Genomic DNA, 21,057 nt, shown 5'->3' with positions numbered 1-21,057 from the left:
AGGATGCAGGGAGGAGACCAAAGTATGACACACACACACTCACACTCATAACCCTCTCATCACCGCTGCCTCTCCCAAAGCCCGATCCATCACTCTCTGCACGTGCAAACAAACCAGACTGGAGCAATTTTCCTCTTCAGTCCTCAGAGGTGGATTGTTCTGCTGCCATGTGATGCCCAGACACACTGTGCACACGTTATAATATCAGAGTTCAACATATCTGCTGTGGTTTTTACGAAGAGTGACTCATTTGGTCCTGGAAACTGGAGTTAGGCCAAGACTGCCCCCTGTAGGTTCACCAGAGTAACAGTAACAGTTTTGACTCTAGAAGAGATTATTAATCTCTTAATTTGGAGAAATGATGTTCTTTTAAAGGCAAATTATGAGTGAAAATAAAAATATTTAATCATCTTTAAGGTTACAAATATATCAAATGAAAACCTCTGGAAACATTCGCAAGTTTCTCTCAATTGACAGAAAGACGGCTGTTACTGAACAAGATGCTAATGTGTCTCTAGCGAAAGATTTTTAATGAAATATTTAATTTAGTGTATATTACTATGTTTGTTTGTTTTTCATTTATAACTCGTACACTTCTGTAATGTCTCTCTCAGGCGGCCGCCTCACGCTGACCAGCAGCCGCACTCCAGGTTCTCTGTTCCCAGTGGGCGAGACCCTGGTGCAGTACACCGCTACCGACGCTGCAGGGAACAGCTGCGACTGCAACCTCACCATCACTGTTCAAGGTGCGGAACCGACAGACGCATCACAGCTGTTTTAAATCCCGTGCACAGAATAATCTCTGTACCAAGTAGGAAAAGTGAATTGCAGTATTTGTGCTTCCCTGTGACCAGATTATGAAATGTTTGTATGTTTGGTCAGGGACAACCTGTGAGCAACCGTATGTCCCCGTGAATGGAGAGTTTGTTTGCTCTGAGGAAGACGAGGGTGTGAACTGTACCCTTCACTGTAAAGATGGATACAGCTTCACTAAGGAAGCAGTGCACAGTTACCTCTGTGCGTACAACGGCATGTGGGAACCTCCGTACTCTCCCGAGAGACCCGACTGCTCAGGTACGTACAGGGGGCAGGAAAACTCTCATTGCATGGGTTTGGGCTCGTTAACTCATGAGCAGCTTGAAATGAAGCAGCGTGCTGTATAAAACCCTTTTCGTCGTTCTCAGAGAAGCGTATCGCAAACAACGGATTCAAGCCCTTCGAGATGCTGTTTAAAGCGTCGAGCTGTGAAGACGTGGCCCTGGTCAAGTCCTTTACTGGGGAGTTCAACACCAAACTGGGTGGCATGGTGAGAACCTTAAAATATAAACACACACAAACACACACACGCTCTTCATGTGAATCAACTCTCAAGCATGTTGCCTCTATTTTTCGTCTCCCCCACAGCTCCCCAACATTTGTAGCAGCGATGATGTCACCTGCAAGCTGGAGGTGATGTCACAGGGTCACTGTCTGGAGTACAACTACGACTACGAGAACGGATTTTCTATCAGTAAGATCTGCACAGAAACAAACATCCCTCCTTTTATTGAAGTATCTATTTGACTCATTATTTCTCTCCCTGTCTGATCAGCCCCAGGGGGGTGGACAAACAGCTGGAGTCCTCAAGGCTCCCAGGACTACGCCTACTTCGAGTCAGGCTTTGCCACGAGCTCTCGGCAGCTCCCCAACCGGCAGCGAGACGGCGGCGTGAAACCACATCAACGCACCAAGAGACACAGGAAAATCACCGGTCCCACCAGAGACCAGAAGATCCAGATCTTTTTCAACATCACAGGTAAATAAAGAACGTGACAATGCATATTTCAGTATTTTTGCACAATACCATCAGTTGTTAGTTATCAGTCCGTTAAACTTTGTCCGTTCTCCCAGCAAGCATCCCTCTGCCCCTGTCGAGGAACGACTCAATAGAGGTGGCCAATCAGAAGAGGCTCCTGAGGACCCTGGAGCAGCTGACCAATAGACTGAGGCGAACGCTGGCCAGGCAGCCGCTGTCCAGTTTCCACGTGACCTCAGAGATGATTGTGGCCGATCCCAAATCGCTGGAGAGCAGGAGGGCCTCTCTGTTTTGCAGGCCGGGCTCGGTGCTCAAAGGCCGAATGTGTGGTGAGTAAACTCATTAATCAACCTTAAGAAAGAAATCGAATGTTTCCCAGTGAGTTACTAATTGTTTGTGCTCTTGCAGTGCAATGTCCGGTGGGAACATACTTCTCTCTGGAGTATAACGAGTGTGAGAGCTGCTGGCTGGGCTCCTTCCAGGACCAGGAGGGTCAGCTGGAGTGTAAGTCCTGTCCTGAAGGAACCTCCACAGCCTACCTACACTCCCGCAGTGTGGCCGAATGCAAAGGTACGATGCACAGACATGTGGACGGTCAGACCTCAGACTTATAGGACTCGTATCCAAGATGGCATCTTACTGTCTTGGCTAATACTCAGTGTTTTGATTCTTCATCATGATGTTGTGATTTGCATGCGCAGGGCAGTGTAAACCTGGAAGTCATTCCCTGAATGGGCTTGAGATCTGCGAGTCATGCCCGCTGGGACACTTCCAGTCGGGCTTCGGCGCCAGGGAGTGTCTGGTCTGTCCCGACGAGACCTCCACCGTCACCAGAGGAGCAGTGGACGAGACGGAGTGCGGAGGTGATCCAGTCTGACAGTTTACAGGACACTCCCATACTGTCCTATCACTATAATTGCTTAGTTTGACCTTGAATCCCTGTCATCGTTATTAAAAATGCTAAAGAAAATAAAATTCCAGCCCTTAAGCAAAAATGTGTCATGAGGTATTTGGCTTTCATTGTATCAGAAACTCCTTTTAGGAAATTTCATGTAAGGTTGGATGATGCATCTGGAAACAGTTTTTAAGTTAAAACACAAAAATAACCCATGACTTTTAAAAATTGTGAACTTGGAGCCACTCAGTGTTGGATTTCCCCCGTTTTTTCCATTTTTGCATGATTCTGGACTTTGACCTGCTCCTTCAAGTTCATATGTTTCTTTTCTCCCACAGTCCCCTGTTCGGCAGGTCATTTCTCCCGCACCGGCCTGGTCCCCTGTTACCCTTGTCCCCGAGATTACTACCAGCCTGAACCCGGCCGCTCCTACTGCCTCTCCTGCCCCTTCTATGGAACCACCACTATCACAGGGGCCACCACCATCCAGCACTGCTCCAGTGAGTGTGTCTCAGTTCAGAAAAGAAATTCTCGTTCAACCAACAAAAAATGTGCACGCTGCATAATCTGTCCCTTGCCGCCATCGCTCAACATGTGTGGCGTCTGATCTGTGTTGTGACAGCTCAATCCGACTGGAAAAGGGATTACTGCACTGGGATTGAGGGGGGAAAGGAAATAATGTGAGCAGAATGGAAATGAGTAACGCTGCATGCCTGAAGTGTGGGAATGATCAGCGGTTGGGACGCACTGCCAGGTCGAAATGAGAATACAGGCTTTTGTTCAGCTGGATCTCGACCGTCTGCCAGTCTGGTAGCAAAGGGGGAAAGATCCTCGCTGCGTTTTTTCCGACTTTTTTTTTTTTTCTTTCCGTCTTTGCCTATATTGTCTGTGTTTTCTGTCGGTGTCATTGTCAGGTTTTGGGTCCAGTTTTCTTCCAAAGGAGGAGAGTGTGACTGCAGCTCCTGAGGTGGAGGCCAGTGAAGACTACCAAGCAAGCAGTCAGGTTAGTATTTATCTTGTCTCACTTAATTTACTGTGATATATATACCCCATTCTAGTGTTATCTTATAATTAATTTCAATAGCTGAGTGTGTCTATGTAGTACTAATATTATCTGATTGACTTTAGGTTTTCCACGAGTGCTTCCTGAATCCCTGTCAGAATAAGGGAACGTGTGAGGAAGTCGGAGCGGGATACGTCTGCACCTGCATGCCCGGGTTCACAGGTAAACCCCCACTCAGACCTCTACATCGTCAGGTACCTCATGTTTATGACCAGTTTCTGTTTCTGCTATCTTGGTTTTTTTTGGACTCGTGTTGAATGTTAATAAATGTTCCACTTATTTTTAACTGTTTCCATGAAGCGGGGGGAAATAAAACTCATCTCAATCAAAACCAACTGAAGTTGAATGACCTGTTTAAAGCATCAGCATGAAGCTGCTTCACTCATACATTCACCATGTGGTCTGTGATTAGTGTCAGCTGGTAGACGTGAAACAGATCAAACCGATTCATCACCAAGAATTTATTACGTGCGGATTTCCAAGGTTTGAAATATAAAGAAATCCAATTCATAAAACAGACACGTGATGCACTTTCCTTCCATTTATATTCCTGACGGCGTTTTCCCCGTCCTCAGCTTCCTCTCATTATGAGTGTCGGGCTGCTGCGACGCGATCTTTCTCCCGGCTGTGTTGTATGTGACAAGTGCTTGATGCAGCCTCTGATATTCGTCCCTCAGGTGCCAAGTGTGAGATCGATGTAGACGAGTGCGACTCGGCCCCGTGCCAGAATGGAGGCCTGTGCAAGGACGGCATGAGAGAGTTCCAGTGTCAATGCAAAGCAGGATTTTTAGGTATGGATGCAGTTGGGGTATTGAATTCATAGAAAGGGGTGTAGAGTGCATTAAAGTACTTGGAGGGTTTGGGAAGTGATCAGAAAACACTGACCATAATTAAAGCCTGAAGGTCACATTTATGAACCCTGGGACAGGTCGGCCTGAGAGGAATCCACCTGTTTGTGTTTATTCGCTGGCCGTGTTTAAAGGAGCATTCGACAAGGGCCAGTCCAGACGCGCCACTGTGACGCCGTCGGACTTCAAAATATCAGTTTTTTTAAATTTTATGAACAAAGAAGAAGACCTGTGACATTTTATGGTTTGAAATTGTTTCATGTTTCCATAAATTCCATGAAATATCGGTGGTTTGATCCCTGGCTCCTCCAGTCCGCTTTTCCAAAGTGTCCTTGGGCAAGATACTGAGCCCAAATTGCCCCTGACAGCTCTGCAGACAGTGTGTGAACGGTGTGGGACAGAAAGACCGCAGCTGTGTGTGTGTGTGTGTGTGTGTGTGTTTGTGTGTGTGTGTCTGTGTGTCTGTGTGTGTTTGGGCCATTGTGGCTTGTAAGTGCTCTGAGTGGTTGCTATATAAATAAAGTCCATCTACTGTAATAAAAACAGACTTTTCCAACCGACATCCAAAAACTTCAACACATGAAATCAAGATTAGAATTTGATGAAGGTGATGAAATTGTTTCCTAATACAATTATAGGAGGAATATGTTGAGGTTGCAGTTTCTACAAATACTGTACATACTTTCTTCACGGTACACCGCAGATATTTATAACAATATAACATGTCGTATAAGTGAAATGTATGGAACCACATACAGTGTTCTAACTTTATGTGTCTCTGAACTTTCCCCTCTCAGGCCACCTGTGCGAGGCGGAGGTGAACGAGTGTATTTCCTCCCCGTGTCTGAATGAAGGTGTTTGTGTGGACGAGGTCAACAAGTTCACCTGCAGCTGTGCCGGCGGCTTCACAGGTTTGATCCCCAAGACTATGTTACCTTTGTATTCTAGATATCAGCCAGTCAGGACAACTTTATTGACCCTATAATATCCTCCTGACTGTCTCTTCTTTCCTGCAGGATCTCGTTGTGAGCTGGAAATAAACGAGTGTCTTTCCAACCCCTGTCTGAACGGAGGTGTGTGTGAGGACATGACAGGCGGTTACACCTGTAACTGTGCTGTCGGCTTCTCGGGGGACAGCTGTGAGGTTAACATTGACGAATGTTACAGCGCCCCCTGTCTAAATGGAGGCTCGTGCCTGGATGCCGTCAATAGTTTCAGGTAATAAACATTCAGATGGAAAGAAGCAGCTTTGTTTTGTCTTTGTGAACCTGAATGTGGAGATGTGCCGCCCCCCCCCTCTCCCAGGTGTCAGTGTGTGGAGGGCTACCGGGGCTGGCTGTGCGAGGTGGATGTGGACGAGTGCGATCCGAACCCCTGTGTGAACGGAGCCAGCTGCCTGGATGGTCTGGGCTCCTTCACCTGCCGCTGCCTCCCTGGGTTCAACGGAACCAGGTGTGAGACAGGTACTATAGGACAGATGGCACATCACCATGGAAACCATAGAGGAGGAAGAGAGAAATCATGGATTCAAAATGATCTTTTGGTCATTTTCTATTACTTTTCTAATAAACCACATTAAATATACTACAGTGTAAAGACATAATCTCATTGTAATATTATTTAGGGTTTGTGTATTTTCCCAATTATTGGAAATTGTTGTATTGTGCTAAAAAAGCAAGTAAACTTTTTTTTCCTGCTGATTGTACTGATTATTTTCTGCTCTGTCCTATTAGAGATGTCCGCTGCTTTCAACCTGGACTTCGAGGTGTCGGGTATCCACGGTTACGTGATGATGGACAGTGTGATGCCGGCGCTCACAGAGATCACCTGCACCTTCTGGATGAAGTCCTCAGACACCACGAATTATGGCACACCGGTCTCCTACGCTGTGGAGGGCAGCGACAACGCTTTCCTACTCATAGACTACAACGGGTCAGTGGTACACCAGGAGATAAATGCACTTAACGTGGTTTTATTACATTGGTGCATTCCCTTTCCTAGCCCCTCATCCTCTCAACCATATTTCCCCTCCTCCCATGGCCACCTCCCTGCAGGTGGGTGCTGTATGTGAACGGTAAGGAGCGGATCACCGACTGTCCTTCAGTGAACACGGGTCACTGGTACCACATCGGTGTGTCCTGGAGGAGCTGGGACGGTGACTGGAGAGTCTACATCAATGGGAAGCCCTCAGACGGAGGCAAAGGCCTGTCAGTCGGCACCACTATCCCAGGTGTAGTGCTAACCTCGGCCTGGTTACCTGCCCAGTGATCATTTCATTCACATAGAAGACAAAGTGTACACTTTCTCAGCCAGCAGTGGTTAATCTCTGGGCTTTTCTTGTCTTGTAGCTGGTGGAGCACTGGTGTTGGGTCAGGACCAAGACCAGAGGGGTGAGGGCTTCAACCCCGTGGAATCCTTCGTGGGATCCATCAGTCAGCTCAACATCTGGGATCGTGTTCTGAGCCAACAGCAGGTGAACATAAAACATCCACTGATGTATTTATACCTTTTAATACATGATTCATTTGAGGGATTTGTCCAAATCCAACTCAGACACTTGCAGAATTTATGAAATGATTTAAAGATATTAGTGTTTCTGTTAAATTCCAAACAGGCTGTTTAAGAGTCTCTGAAACCAGGAGAAAAAAAATAACAAGAATATTGATGTGGATTTGATTGAATATGTTTTGCCTGATAGATCAAGGTGCTGGCCAGCAGCTGTCCAGCTTCCCACGTGACCCACAGAGGGAACGTGCTCGCCTGGCCAGACTTTCTGAACGGAGTGGTCGGCCGAGTCAAAGTTAACAGCAACAGTATTTTCTGTGCTGGTAAGAAATCGATACAAATGTCAACAATACATCTTGAATGATGAATAACACAATTTTACATGATTACATTTCCCATTGTGGCTGTTAAATCACGTTTGAGAACAGCGTATCCACCTCCTACACGTCATGTGTCACTAACAATGACAGGTGGCGCTGTAATCCTGCTTTTAAAGTCCCAGTGGATCTGACTCCATCATATCTGTCCCTCCAGACTGCCCCAAACTGGAGAGTGCAGTGCCCCACCTGCTCGCCTCCACTGTGGAGATCAGCCCTGGGGCCCAGGTCCAGCTGTCCTGCAATCCCGGTTTCTACCTGGTGGGGGAGCCGGTGCTGCAGTGCCAGAATAAAGGAGAGTGGAGCCACCCGCTGCCGAGCTGTGAACGTAAGACTCAGACATGAAGTGCACTTTGACTTGCTCTGGAAATCACCTGTAATCTGATCTTGCTTTGCCTGTTCATGGCGATAACGAAGTCCTATCATCTTGAGCTTTAAAAGGGGATTTTCAGACGAATGTAAATGTAAATAAGCCTCTATGCTTATTATGTGTTCCTCCCTGACCCACACTGCAGCCTCCCACTGAGTTTTGTGGGAATCCATCCAGTATTTTTTGTGTAATCTTGCTTAAAAAGAACCAACAAACGGACAGAGGTGAAAACATAATGTTCTTGGTGGAGGTAACTGTTGTGTTGCAGGTGAAGGTAAAAAGCCTTGAGGAGTGAGACCCTGGATAACCTTCCTCCCTGTGTGTGTCACAGGTGTGTCCTGTGCCATTCCTCATCCTCTGGAGAACGGCTTGCTCCAGGGGACAGACTTCCACAGTGGCAGCTCTGTGGTCTATCAGTGCAACGCTGGCTTTTACCTGCTGGGAGATGCCAAGGTGCACTGCAGCAACAGCGGCAAGTGGGGAGGAAATCCACCGGCCTGTCTCGGTACGTCTTTCCCTTTATATTGTTTATGTATTTTTTACTTCAGGGATATAACTGAAAGATGTGTGCATGTGTTCAGATGTGGATGAGTGCGCTCTGGGGTCTGACTGTGATAGTCACGCCAGCTGTCAGAACACAGACGGCTCCTACATCTGCACCTGCACCCGCCCGTACAGCGGAGATGGCAAAAACTGCACAGGTAGGAGGACTCTGAAGCCTTTTAATGCACATATAGGTTTTTAAATAATCCTAATAACAACAGTAAAATCGTGACAAAACTTTTTATGTGTGGTTGAATGCATGTGTTCCCACCAGAGCCGGTGAAGTGTGAGAACCCTGGCTCTCCGGAGTTTGGCCACAGAAGCGGCAGCAACTTTCTGATGGGCAGTGAGGTGGTGTTCGGCTGCGAGGACGGCTACGAGATGATCGGCTCGTCTCGACTCCGCTGCCTGGAGACAGGAAACTGGGATGATCCTGTCCCTTACTGCAGAGGTGAGAGGTTAAGTGAAGTCATGACATGCCATCAGCTGTAGCGCTGTATTGTTTGAGTTTGAGGGTACACAAAAGCACTGACAAAGATATTGTGTGTGCATTCACACTGAAAAGTAAATAGCACAGAAACAAACGTGCATGTTCACCTATCACAAGCAAACATTATGTGCGATGTATCTCACCCCCGATGCTGCGAGCGAGTGATTTTACATACAGTCGTCTTTCTGTCTTCCACTGCGCAGCGGCCTGAAAGCCCTGACCACTGCAGCGTCTCCATCTTGGCTCTAAGCCACATTCTCCCTCATAGAGAAAGAGGAACTGAATTACTCAGCATCTGCAGACTGTGCCAATGAGCTCATGTTCAGACCACACTGGTTGTTGAACATCAGACTGACAGTGAAGTGACTACAGTTAAAGGTCAAACTACGCATGTATGTGAAAAATATATGTAGAAACTGCATAATGTTTCTTTTTTAAATTGAAAAGGTTAAAATGATCATTTTAATGGTTTTCTGTGTTCTAGGGGCAGATTTAAGTGAAGTTAAATATTAATGTTGTGTATTAGTGAGCTCACTAATGGCTCAACACTGATACAGGAGACAAGAGGTTGAGGTTTTTCTGCAAAAGTGGTAAAACACAGTTTATTATTGTTGTTGTGAAGGCAGGGAAGCAGGGTTCAAAGTATGAGGTGTGGCTGGTAGAGTCACCGGTGACAAACTGTGTGCTCTTACTGTCACTGATGATTGTTCAGAGGAACCAGGAAGCTTGAGCAGGAAAAAAATACTTCCAGTAAGAAGCACTCAATCACCAATTTTAGAAAAGTGTACAAAGGTTCTTTACTCTGAATCTGAAGGAAGCTGCACTTTCATTCAGTCATTTAGTTTTTTCAGTGAAATATTGAACGATATAAAACAGCATTTAGTAATCCTCTTATTTGATATTTATAGCTCTTTCCTGCCCGATGCCAAGTGTCCCAGAGAACTCCATCATGAAGGGCGACAACTTCACCTACGGCAGCAAGGTGACTTTCAGGTATCATTTGCATCCCCAACAACACAGTGACCACAGGAGAAAGTACAACAAAGCCATTCAAAATAAACTTATATAGTTTCTTCTTAACATCTGAGTCTAACTCTGTTCTCTTCTGCCTCTGTAGTTGTATGAGTGGCTTCCTACCTCAGGTCCCGTACGACTTTCAGTGTCTCGTCAGTCTGAGATGGACTGGGACGCCACCTGTCTGTCACCCAGTGACCTGCGGGGGGCCTCCGAATGTGGGGAATGCTGACTCCAGGCTGGACACAAACACATACCTGTCCAAGGTGAAATACACCTGTGCTGAGGGCTACAGGTAAACAACCATCAGCTCACATTTATAAGCATTTGCATTGATTTAATTATCATTTTGTTTTTGTGACTGTTGAATAAAGTGAATTTATCATATTGTAAAAATAAAATTGCCTCAACTAACGTACCAATGCACACAAACTAATTGGGACCATAAAACCACACAACAAAGTCAATGTTATCTGAAATCTATTATATCTAAATATGTTAGGAGTTAATCACTTACCTGAGTAACTTAACTAATCATGTCAACACATTTAGTTTGCTGTCCTCAGTTTTTATTTATTCCACTTAATTTTTACACAATTTCCCATCTATAAACCTCTGTGACACTATAATATTATAAAGTACTTTTATTTCATGTTGGTGCGAAGGCCGTTGGGCTCCATGGAAGTCATCTGTGAAGCTACAGGCGAGTGGAGCAGGCCGCTCCCCCGCTGCGTGAACGTCCTGTGCAGTGAACCTCCGGCCCTGAGAGACGCTGTGACCGTAGGAGAGAACTATGAGCTGGGAAACAAGGTGCACTATGTCTGCAAAGAAGGGTAAATGTGGTTGAAGTCTACTCAGTTACTATACTCAGCTATGGGATTATATTGTGTGAATGCCAATTTATTTATAAAGCACATTTAAAAAGTACTGTAGAATCAAAAACATGCAAAAATTAAATAAATAAGTATCAAATACAAATACATGATTTACATTACTAATATCTGATGTCTTATAAGTGCTGCAATGTCTTTTTGGTCTCCTCCATCTCCAGCTACACTCTGATTGGCCCAGAGACCAGAGAATGTCTGCCAAGTGGCCAATGGAGTGACAGCTCTGCTCAGTGTGTCCCTCGCTCCTGTGGCCCCCCGCCTGCCATCGACCACGCAGAGCCCTACGAGAGCCACCAGCTGTTTGGAGACACCGCCAACTACTACTGCACTGACGGGTACACCGCCGGCAACAACTCTAAGATGGTGTGCAATGCTCAGGGTGTGTGGGCGCCCCCTGATGGCATGGAGGCCCCGCGCTGCATCGCCAACTTCTGCCTCCGCCCGCCTGAACTACCCCATGCAATTCTAGATTCAGTCAACAAACCCAAATACACCAGCAACTCTGAAGTGAACTATAAATGTGAAGAGGGCTTCATGCTCAACACCACGGCCACACTGAGATGTCTAATGGGAGGAGAGTGGCAGCCTTCGCCGTACGATATCCGCTGCGTGCCAGTGAGGTGCTCCAAGCCCGAGGGAATCGACAGGGGCTATGTGAGCGGGACCAACTACAGTTTTGGAGCCATGGTGGCGTACACCTGCTATCCAGGCTTCCTGATCCAAGGGGAGAAGAGGAGGACCTGCAAGGCCAATGGAGAATGGGAAGGAGCTCTCCCTATCTGTATACCTGTGTCCTGCTCTCTGCCTCCTCCACTCAGGAATGGACAGGTCAGCTTATTTTAAAATGGCATGAATCCTATTAAAATGTCACAAGTTTGAAGAACTGTCCCACACAATAAGAATATATGCAGTATCGCACTGGAGTATGGCTTGTTTAAATGATATATTCCTCTTTTTATCGCCCTGCAGGCAAAAGGTCGGAACACCTTCAACAGCAAGGTGATATATGCTTGTGACGCAGGCTACAGACTGATTGGTCGTCAAGACAGAATTTGCCAATCCAACCGCCAGTGGTCCAACACCGACCCTCCCACCTGTGTCCTTCTGAGCTGTGACAAACCGCCCCCCGTCACACATGGACATTACCGGGGCTCTGAGTTCCAGGTGGGCCGTAAAGTAGAGTATGTTTGTGATCAGGGTTACGAGCTGGTGGGAGAATCTGTGTGGACCTGTCTGAAATACGGACGGTGGGATCAGACGAGGCGTCCACGCTGCTCGCCGGTGCAGTGTCCGGAGCCGCCGCTGGAGGAGAACCACCTGGTCCTGAAGGGCCTGGACTCTGAGTCTGGAACAGTGGAACTATCATGCGAGGATGGCTACGTCCTAGAGGGCGCTCGCATCCTCCGCTGCACACCATCCCAGGAGTGGAACGACACCTTCCCAGTTTGCAAGCAGGTGTTTTGCGGCCCACCTCCCGATGTGTCCTTTGGTGGCACCTCCTTGTCCTCTCCTCCGTTTCCTTTCAGCTCAGCTGTGACCTACAAATGCATGGATGGTTTCACATTAAAGAAAGAGGGCTCTGTGTCCTGTCTCGCCAGCGGGCGGTGGAGCAGTCCCTACCCAGAGTGCATCCCAGTTGAATGTCCTCAGCCTGTGGAGATTTCTAACGGTATAGTAGATGTCCAGGGTCTGATGTACCTCAGCAAAGCACTGTACAGTTGTCGGACTGGATATAATCTGGTGGGTAACTCCACCATCCTCTGCGGAGAAAAGGGACTTTGGATTGGAGGGGTCCCCTCTTGCCGCCCAATCGAATGCTCCATCCCAAAGCAGATCGCCAGTGGGAAAGTGGTTTACACAAAACTCCAGTTTGGTCACAGTGCCACTTACTCCTGCCGTCGTGGTTACCGCCTCCAAGGCCCAGAGACTCTGAAGTGCCTGGCCAGTGGGGAATGGGACTTCGAGCCCCCTGCTTGCGTGCAAATATCTTGCACACCACCTCAGCCCATTGAAAATGGTTTTGTCGAGGGTCAGGATCACAGTTTTGGTGTCACTATCTTCTACAGCTGTTTTCCTGGATTCCAGCTCATGGGCCAGGACCATCTGACCTGTGAGGAGATCGGCTGGTCGAGTTCTGTCCCTGTCTGCATGCTGTCGGACTGTGGCCTGCCTCCTCACATTGACTTTGGCGAGTATGTTAGGGTGACAGAGCAGCGAACAAGCTCTTTTACACCTTCTAAAGACTCACCTGAGAACTTGAGCTTCCTTCACGGGTCATTGATTGAATACCACTGTCACAAAGGTTACGACCTCTCGAGCCCCACCAGGTTGGTGTGTCAGGAGGACGGAGGCTGGAATGGGTCCGCTCCATTTTGTGTCCCGGCAGAGTGTCAAACACCGCCCAGGCCAGAGCACGGCTGGGTGAATGTGACTGATTCCTCCCTCGGCAGTATGGTCAAGTATTTTTGTGAGGAAGGATATGAACTTCAGGGGGAGCCTGTGAGGCAGTGTGTGTCAGGTCGATTGTGGACACACAGCGCCCCCATTTGTCGACCGGTTTCCTGTGGCGACCCAGGGCCTATTGCCAGCGGCACCGCTCATGGAGGTGCTTTTGTGTATCCTGAGGCTCTGCACTATGAGTGTCGTCCTGGGTTCATCCTCAAAGGAAGCAGCACAATCGTCTGCCAGGTTGATGGAAAGTGGAAAGGACAAAAGCCCGTCTGTGAGCCACTGTCTTGTGGTTTTCCTAAAGTTCCCAGTGATGTGACTTTTAAAGGCGAGGAGTACACCTATAATAATGAGATAGAACTAAGCTGTCAGCCCGGTTTCCTCTTGGAAGGGAAATCTGTCAGTGTCTGTCAGGCTGATGGCACCTGGAGCCACAAGTCCCTGACCTGCGTACCCGCCCGCTGTGGGAAACCATCACCGATACCCAATGGACATGTGCTGGGATCAGAGTTTGGCTTCAACAGCAAGGTGAAGTATCAATGTGACGAAGGGTACACACTTAACGGAGACTCCACGTGTGTTTGTCAGTCAGACGGACTTTGGGACAAACCGGCCCCTCGCTGTGACATCATCAGCTGTGATCCACCTGAGGACATCAGCCACGGCTTTCTGAACGGCTCCAGCTTCAACTACGACGATGTGGTGGAGTACGTCTGCTTCGATGGCTATGAGGTGGTTGGGGACCCCATCCTGCGATGCTCCGCTCAAGGCCTCTGGGTGGGCGCTGTGCCCCAGTGCCGACCCTGCGTCTGTGCCCCCCCCGTGTTGAAATTCGGCGTGGTTCTGGGGCGTGACCGCTCCTGCGGGGACCGGGTGCATTTCCAGTGCGACGAAGGCTACAAGCTGTTGGGTCCCCCACAGGCTGTGTGTGAGAAGGGAGGGGTGTGGAGTCCCGGGGTTCCTGTGTGTGGCCGAGGAAGGTGCAGTGTCGCTCCGCCAACAGTTCCCAATGCTGTCCTGCAGGGCGGCAGTGCCACCTTCCCAGACACGGTTATATACAGGTGTCGGCCCGGTTACCAGCTGAAGGGATACCCACACCTCTCCTGCAGGAGAGACGGCAGGTGGGGGGAGCCCAGGATCAGCTGTGAGCCTGTGAGTTGTGGAAGACCTCCGGCTGTAGCCCACGCTCAGGCGGTAGGAGTCACCTACACCTTCCCAAACCAAATCACTTACAGGTAAATACTCCAATCGTTCCTTTAACTTGTGACCAGAGAAACTGTCGTTCAATGACATTACCTATGAACTTAGCTCCAGTTTGTTTTCTTTACCTATTCAAGAACCATATCCTAGACATTTAAGATGTGTTTGAAATCATTTTGCTTTCCTCCCTGACAGGTGTGACGATGGGTATGAATTTGCCACACAGACAACTTCTCTCTGCTGCCAGAGCGACAGCACGTGGTCCAAACATAGCATCCGGTGCCGTCCCTCCCCCTGCCCGCTGCCCGGCAACTTCTCCATCCCTCATGTGGTAATCACTGGAAAGGAGCTCACTCCTGTTGGGGGCACCATCTCCCTCTCCTGCCCTCCAGGCTTCTTCCTGCAAGGCTCAGCACTGGCTGAATGTCAGGTAGTGATTTGTTAATAAATCATAAATGCTTTTGGTCACTTTATGGCAATATTTGGTTTTGCAATGACTCACGAAGACGTTTCTCTCTGAGTTGGCACACCGCTCTCCTCTTTCCCACTGAACCCATCAATAAGAACCTGTGAATAATGTATTACCTTCCTGTCCTGTCTCTTGTCTCATGGGAGTAGCTGGGTGGAAACTGGACTCCGAGCATCTTGACAGTTTCCTGCGAGCTGGTGGTATGTGAGAAACCGCCCACTCTTCTTCACGGCGTCACCGAGGGCGACGGCTACAATTACGGAGACTTTGTCATGTACTCCTGCCTCCCTGGCTTTGACATGAAGGTGCTCATCAGGCCACATTTTTTCTTAAGCTCTTCTTTTGTTCTTTAGCACTTTTGTTCTTTAGCTGCTGGCGTTTCAAAAGTAAAAGAATCTCACACATTTTGTCACCTTGAAAGATGCAGACAGTCATACTGGAAAAACCAAACCTAATCACTCAGAGGGCACTTAGCTCCGCCGAGGCCCAACAGTCCCCTTATTAAACCACATCTAAATTCACTGAATCCACATATTCATTTGGATCTGTACCAAATGGCACTCATAAATATCAGTCCACTAAACACTTCAGACTTTTTTCATCAACATCCATTTAATTATTCTCGTAGAAATCAGCTGAAATGTTGGAAAACGCCCCCTGAGTCGCAATGTTAAAGAAACTGATTAAAACAAATTCCTGGAGTTCCTGCCTGACCACTTCCCTCCACCAAGTTAAGTGTTATTCCACCCTGCACTTTTTGTGTAATCCTCCGAACTAACAAACAACGAACGCAGACGAAAACATGACCTCACCATCCTCGTTTCGCTCACTTCAGGATTCACAGTCTATCCTTTCCCCTGTTTTCTGAAACCCTGAAATGTAATAGGTATATGACCTCATTCCTCATTGGCCTCTCGTTTCCCGTGATACAACAGAGGGCTCTATTTCCTCCTGTGAAACTCTAACAATCATGTTACACTAAGTCACATGATTTCTCTTCAGCGGTCAATAGGAATGTGCTGCTGCGGAGCAAACCGATGGAGCTGAGTCAGTCTTCCACTGAGACACTGATATACCCTCCTCTGTGTTGAGTGCCTGCTACAGTGAGAGCAGACTCACAGAGAGCCATGCATATATTTATAAAATTTGATATATATAAGGTTTGCTGTTCATCTGCTCGACTCTGTAGCTTTACCCTGTTCTCTCTGCCGCAGGGAGACTCTATCCAGACCTGCCAGGGAGACAGAGCGTGGAGCGGCACCCAGCCAGTGTGTGTTGGTATGTCTGTGTTCATCTGTCTAATCAACGGGAGCAGGGGGAAACATGTGCTTCCTTGATAAAGTAAATCCACAGTTTGGCTTGAGTTCAACTTTTAAGAACTTTGACCACCGACATTCGCCTTCATTTCCTTATATGTGACCGTTCCTTCATCGTCACTAGAATAGAAAGCTTTGTTGTCTTTGAACAGGACGCACAGGATCTATAATAACGTAGAGTTTCTCATCACATATGTTAAGCAACATTCCGACCACACCTCTGACAATTTTGTCAAACTTGTCTATCGTCTCCTCAGCGCAGTCCTGCGGGCCTCCTCCCACCGTACACAATGCACAGATCCACATGACTGGAGAGACTTACCTACACAATGCCAGTTACGTGTGCAGCACGGGGCTGCAGCTGGTCGGCTCCAAGACTCTCATCTGTCTGGCCAACGGCACGTGGAGCCTGCCAGCTCCTACATGTGAAGGTAAAGTAGAAAGAATGAATTAAAAGTGGCAAAACCACACATCATTTCCACAAAGTCCTGTGATGTGGGAGCAAATTAATTCAAACAGTTCAAAGTTACACAAACACTTTACGCAGTGTCAATAAAATACCCAGAATAAGGCATCAATAAAAGCTCTTTATCACTGTTGCTGACGTCAGTGGGCAGAGGCTGCATCAGCCCGAGACAGGTGCCGCACGGCAAAGTGCAGGAGCACAACCTGAACACCGGGCGCGCTGTGGAGTTCCTGTGTGATAAGGGCTACAACCTGGTGGGAGATCGTCTGGTGGTGTGTATGGGGGGCAGCGCCTGGAGCTCCACTTTCCCCAGCTGCCAACGTGAGAAACTCACACACACACATAGAGTTACATAGAAGGACGAAAAAAGGAAATACAGAATTAAATTACTGAATAAATATGATTTGGTGATTAAAAACTGCATTTCTATATTGCTTTCCACATTTATACATGTATTCATTCATTTACTAATACATTTCTATATCTTTGCATTTATTTATTGGTCTATTTATACATAGTCACACAGGGACTCAGAAAACATGTCAGAAAGAGTTTAGATGAAGTGATGTGACCAATACCTGTGTCTCACTTGCTTCATCTCACACATACTTCACATCTGACTTCCTGTTGTGTTTGACTTGCTCGGACATGTCAGTACAGCCACTGTTACAACAGCTGTGCATTTGGCAAACATTTGCATCACACACACTTCACAGTGCAGACCAACACCCCACACTGAGTTCTTTCCTCACTGAGTTCCGTCTCCTGTTTAACCTGTTTGACGAGAAGTCAGTGAGTCAGAGCTCCTCCTGGTTCCTACCACACAGATATAGTTTGAGTCAAAGCAGTTTATGCATCTGCCGACATATATAGAAGGTTGGTAGCACTTTTCAAAACACAGTTTCAAATGGCCTAATAATAAGAAAGACTTACAATCAATAAAATGAACATATAAATTATGAATAGTTAAAATAACAGCCGCGCTGTGGCTGGTGTTGTTTCTGTGTTAAACCTTTATGAGATCATACTTTTGTGTCGCTAACACAAAGTCTGCATCCCTTCTGTCCCTCACAGCTAAGGCCTGTCCAGCTCCTCCAGGCTGGAGGGAGGACGTTAGCGGGAACGGAGCCCAGCAGGAGTTTCATGTCGGTCAGTCGGTGCGAGTCTCCTGCCCCAAAGGTCAACAGGTGAAAGGCAGCGGCACCATCAGCTGCAGGCCAGACCAGACCTGGAGCCCCGTCAGCTCTGTGTGTGAAAGTATGTACCATTTTCTACAGGTTCCACGTTTGTTTTCAAAGCGGAAAAGACTTGTTTGGTTGCACTGTGTCGGAAAAAAGAAACCCGGGAAAGAAAAGAGAAACTGGAGTTCTGTGACTTTTCTCTCTAATGCTAATATTCAAAGTTTCTTCCAGTCAGTCTATAGGTTGAAATCCATCAATATTAAAGCGCTATTACTGTCTGGTGTCTTCTTATGACAAATATATTTGCTGTATATGTTGGTGGACACTAATATAGATTTGAGTATATAAATATTTCATAGGTCGTTCTCACAGCGTATTTTATTGTACCTCCAGATTGACCTTCCTTCTTCCTAATTCATATTGATCTGTCTATTTGTGAATCTACTTCGATCAAGAAGATTTGATGATTATTGCCAAATATGTGTTTGAGTAAAAGATCGATTGCTATCAGATATTTTTTTCCAGGCAATGTGATTTAGTTGTATGTTGAGAAAATCTAAAATGTAATTTCAGTGCTTGACATTGCAAATTCCGAGATAATCAAGTATAAATCTGGATCTGGTGTTTCCCACGTCTGCATGCTCTGCTTGTCTCGTGCTGCTCCACCTGTGCTCCTGCATTTCTCTTGGTTTAAATCTGCCCCTTGGTTTAAATCTGCCTGTTGGTTTGAATGCGTCTCTGTTGTCATCCGTCTCTCGGGACTTTCATCAAATCAAATGAGGCTGCATCAAACAGGCGTCCTGTACGCTGCACTAATTACAGGCACCTCTGTAGCCTCTATGGCAACCTTTGTCACATAATCCTCAGATCTGTCTTCGGCACGCTCGTCCGAAATAATCAACACAATGGTGCTCATGTTGCTACGGCTTGTTGTTTGTGTTGGCATGGAGTGTGTTCTCCCACGTGCACGCCTAACCCCAATACTCTGAGTCCTGTTTTTGTCACGGACGATGTTTCTGTTACAGCTGATCCACACCATGTGTATTTTGCATGAGATTCTCTTGTCTCCCGGGCGATGACGGATAAAGAAAACCCTTGATTTCATTTGATTAACACAGTTTTCTCTCTCTCTGCGGTGTACAAGGGCAGACTGCGAGTACATAACAGGGGGTAGACAAAATAGCAGAAATACCTCAAATACAATTCTGATCAAATTAGTTCTGCAGCCTCTGAAATTTCCTACTCGCATGGGAACCATTTGGGAGTGGGGGGGGGGCCTCAAAGAGACAGGTGTTTCAGACAGAGGCTGAAAAGAGGAGCTGCAGCGATGGACAGTCTGAGGGAAACAATGTTTTTTCTGAACATTAGAGCATGAAAACCTTTTACCCAAATTTAAAAGAGAAAAAGAGAAACAAACAACAAATTAAACTGAGTTGAATTGAGGCTTCTATCAATGTGAGAAATGGAATGAACTGCCATTGTGCAGTAGGTGTCTCTCTTACTTCGTCCCCCCCCCCCCGGAGGCTCGGCTCCTTTACACCTTTGCATGTTTTTCAGCTGTTTAGTTCATTTAGTAACAGACATGTTGAGATATGATGAGGACATCAGCAGCATTTGAAGACAGACAATAGTAGTGTAGTGAGTAACTCGTGTGTTGTACAGGGGTGTCCTGTGGCCCGCCCCTCCATGTGGCCAATGGGGTGGTGCGGGGGGCGGTGTTCCAGTTCGGGGACGTGGCGGTGTACTCGTGTTTTGGCGGCTACACCATGGAGGGCGTCGGAAGGAGCAGGTGTCTGGAGAACGGCACCTGGACGCCGCCTCCTACGTGCAGAGGTAGAGAGAACACCGAGGGGACTCTGCCCTTTCTCCCTGGGCACTTCCGCCTGAGCCGACTCTCCCTTTCTCACACGACGCCATGCTGCTTCCCAACTACTTTATTCTGTGCTGGACTCCTCCTGCTTGTCTCCAGTAGATGCTTTGTACTGTGGAACATATGAACTTGTCTGTGGTCAAACAGCTTCACCACAGAACCGCCTCCCTGCTGCTGCATCCTGATCGATGCCTCTGTTTGTGCACGTTAAGCTCTGTGACTCACACACATCACCTTCTTGTGTGTGAGTCACACACATCACCTTCTTTAGCCTGGATCCAGTTCCATTAAAGGAAAAAATCACTCTTAGTCTAGACAAGCAACTGGCACAGCTGAGTGTGAAGCTGCTTCTTCCCCATAGAACAGCAACATGTCGTCCGGATGGATGTGAAACACACGGGTACAGATAACAAATCAGAGGATCAAGTCCATATTCGTGAGCTCTATGGCCGATTCCCATGCAACTGAAATTCAAAATCACACTTCACATGTTTTGCATATGAAAACGAGGGCTGAATCCAGGCTAACCTTTCCTCAACAGCTGCTGAGACAAACACACTCACACACACTTAAGGGGTTTTCTATTGAGTTTGTACAGCCGAGTGTAACCTACAGTGTGTGAATGCTGCCTTTGTTCTAGCGCATGAGGTTGCATGGCCAATGGCTGCAGATGATCGGGAGGCTGTGGCAGTAGAATTAACCGAAAGGAATCAAACCCTAAATTTTACTGGACGGGGATTGAATCTGTGCAGAAGATGGATTATGAGAAGCTTGACAACATGAGGAAGTTGTGTATTTGTATGTGTCGCGCAACACTCCAGTTACTTTAACCCGATTTGTCTGTGCGTGTCTCCCTCAGCTATGTGCTGGCTGCAGTGTCAGAACGGAGGTGTGTGTCAGCGGCCCAACGTCTGCTCCTGCCCCGAGGGCTGGATGGGCCGACTCTGTGAGGAGCGTGAGTATTTAATCATAACATATCTTTCAGTTATCTCTGTTGGTAGAGTACAACACACACACACCCACACCCACAGTAACCCAACCAGCTTGCTAAGCAGGATTTAGCAGACAATGGTGCACAAAGAGGGTCAAACATAATGGAGACAAACGCTGTTTTCAGCTGAGGAATTGACGCGTTTGTCCATATGTTTTTTGCTCAGTCATCACAAAAGTTAAAGAAGCAAGAATTCAATAAGCACCAAAGATCACACGAGATTGGAAACTGCTGATGAATTGATTGAAAGGTCGTCATCCACAGGAGCCTCAGAAAGTCATTCAGACCTATTCTACTAGTTTACTGACATTCTATAGAGTTATCTA

General features: G+C 47.2%; 1 protein-coding gene across 2 annotated transcripts in view; it reads left to right on the top strand.

The window, feature by feature from the left end:
* The window catches only part of svep1 (sushi, von Willebrand factor type A, EGF and pentraxin domain containing 1), a 76,886-nt gene that overhangs the window by 54,117 nt on the left and 1,712 nt on the right, over positions 1-21,057 (top strand). Inside the window, exons 11-46 of one of the 2 annotated variants that reach the window (XM_035148581.2) lie at positions 615-746; positions 883-1,074; positions 1,185-1,306; positions 1,405-1,510; positions 1,592-1,795; positions 1,891-2,124; positions 2,204-2,365; positions 2,497-2,658; positions 3,029-3,190; positions 3,605-3,693; positions 3,819-3,915; positions 4,431-4,544; positions 5,399-5,512; positions 5,618-5,819; positions 5,907-6,064; positions 6,335-6,533; positions 6,656-6,831; positions 6,950-7,074; positions 7,300-7,429; positions 7,641-7,811; positions 8,185-8,358; positions 8,435-8,554; positions 8,671-8,847; positions 9,795-9,879; positions 10,004-10,195; positions 10,566-10,733; positions 10,952-11,618; positions 11,760-14,473; positions 14,634-14,868; positions 15,057-15,212; positions 16,122-16,185; positions 16,481-16,654; positions 16,834-17,010; positions 17,764-17,946; positions 19,533-19,703; positions 20,600-20,695. In XM_035148581.2, coding sequence (XP_035004472.2) covers positions 615-746; positions 883-1,074; positions 1,185-1,306; positions 1,405-1,510; positions 1,592-1,795; positions 1,891-2,124; positions 2,204-2,365; positions 2,497-2,658; positions 3,029-3,190; positions 3,605-3,693; positions 3,819-3,915; positions 4,431-4,544; positions 5,399-5,512; positions 5,618-5,819; positions 5,907-6,064; positions 6,335-6,533; positions 6,656-6,831; positions 6,950-7,074; positions 7,300-7,429; positions 7,641-7,811; positions 8,185-8,358; positions 8,435-8,554; positions 8,671-8,847; positions 9,795-9,879; positions 10,004-10,195; positions 10,566-10,733; positions 10,952-11,618; positions 11,760-14,473; positions 14,634-14,868; positions 15,057-15,212; positions 16,122-16,185; positions 16,481-16,654; positions 16,834-17,010; positions 17,764-17,946; positions 19,533-19,703; positions 20,600-20,695 — 8,604 coding nt within the window. The remainder of the gene's footprint in view (positions 1-614; positions 747-882; positions 1,075-1,184; positions 1,307-1,404; positions 1,511-1,591; positions 1,796-1,890; positions 2,125-2,203; positions 2,366-2,496; positions 2,659-3,028; positions 3,191-3,604; positions 3,694-3,818; positions 3,916-4,430; positions 4,545-5,398; positions 5,513-5,617; positions 5,820-5,906; positions 6,065-6,334; positions 6,534-6,655; positions 6,832-6,949; positions 7,075-7,299; positions 7,430-7,640; positions 7,812-8,184; positions 8,359-8,434; positions 8,555-8,670; positions 8,848-9,794; positions 9,880-10,003; positions 10,196-10,565; positions 10,734-10,951; positions 11,619-11,759; positions 14,474-14,633; positions 14,869-15,056; positions 15,213-16,121; positions 16,186-16,480; positions 16,655-16,833; positions 17,011-17,763; positions 17,947-19,532; positions 19,704-20,599; positions 20,696-21,057) is intronic. The other variant, XM_035148583.2, reaches the window with a different exon arrangement.

This window comes from Hippoglossus stenolepis, chromosome 23 (assembly GCF_022539355.2).
Source record: "Hippoglossus stenolepis isolate QCI-W04-F060 chromosome 23, HSTE1.2, whole genome shotgun sequence".
NCBI lineage: Eukaryota > Metazoa > Chordata > Actinopteri > Pleuronectiformes > Pleuronectidae > Hippoglossus > Hippoglossus stenolepis.
This window is presented reverse-complemented; position numbering and strand designations above follow the sequence as displayed.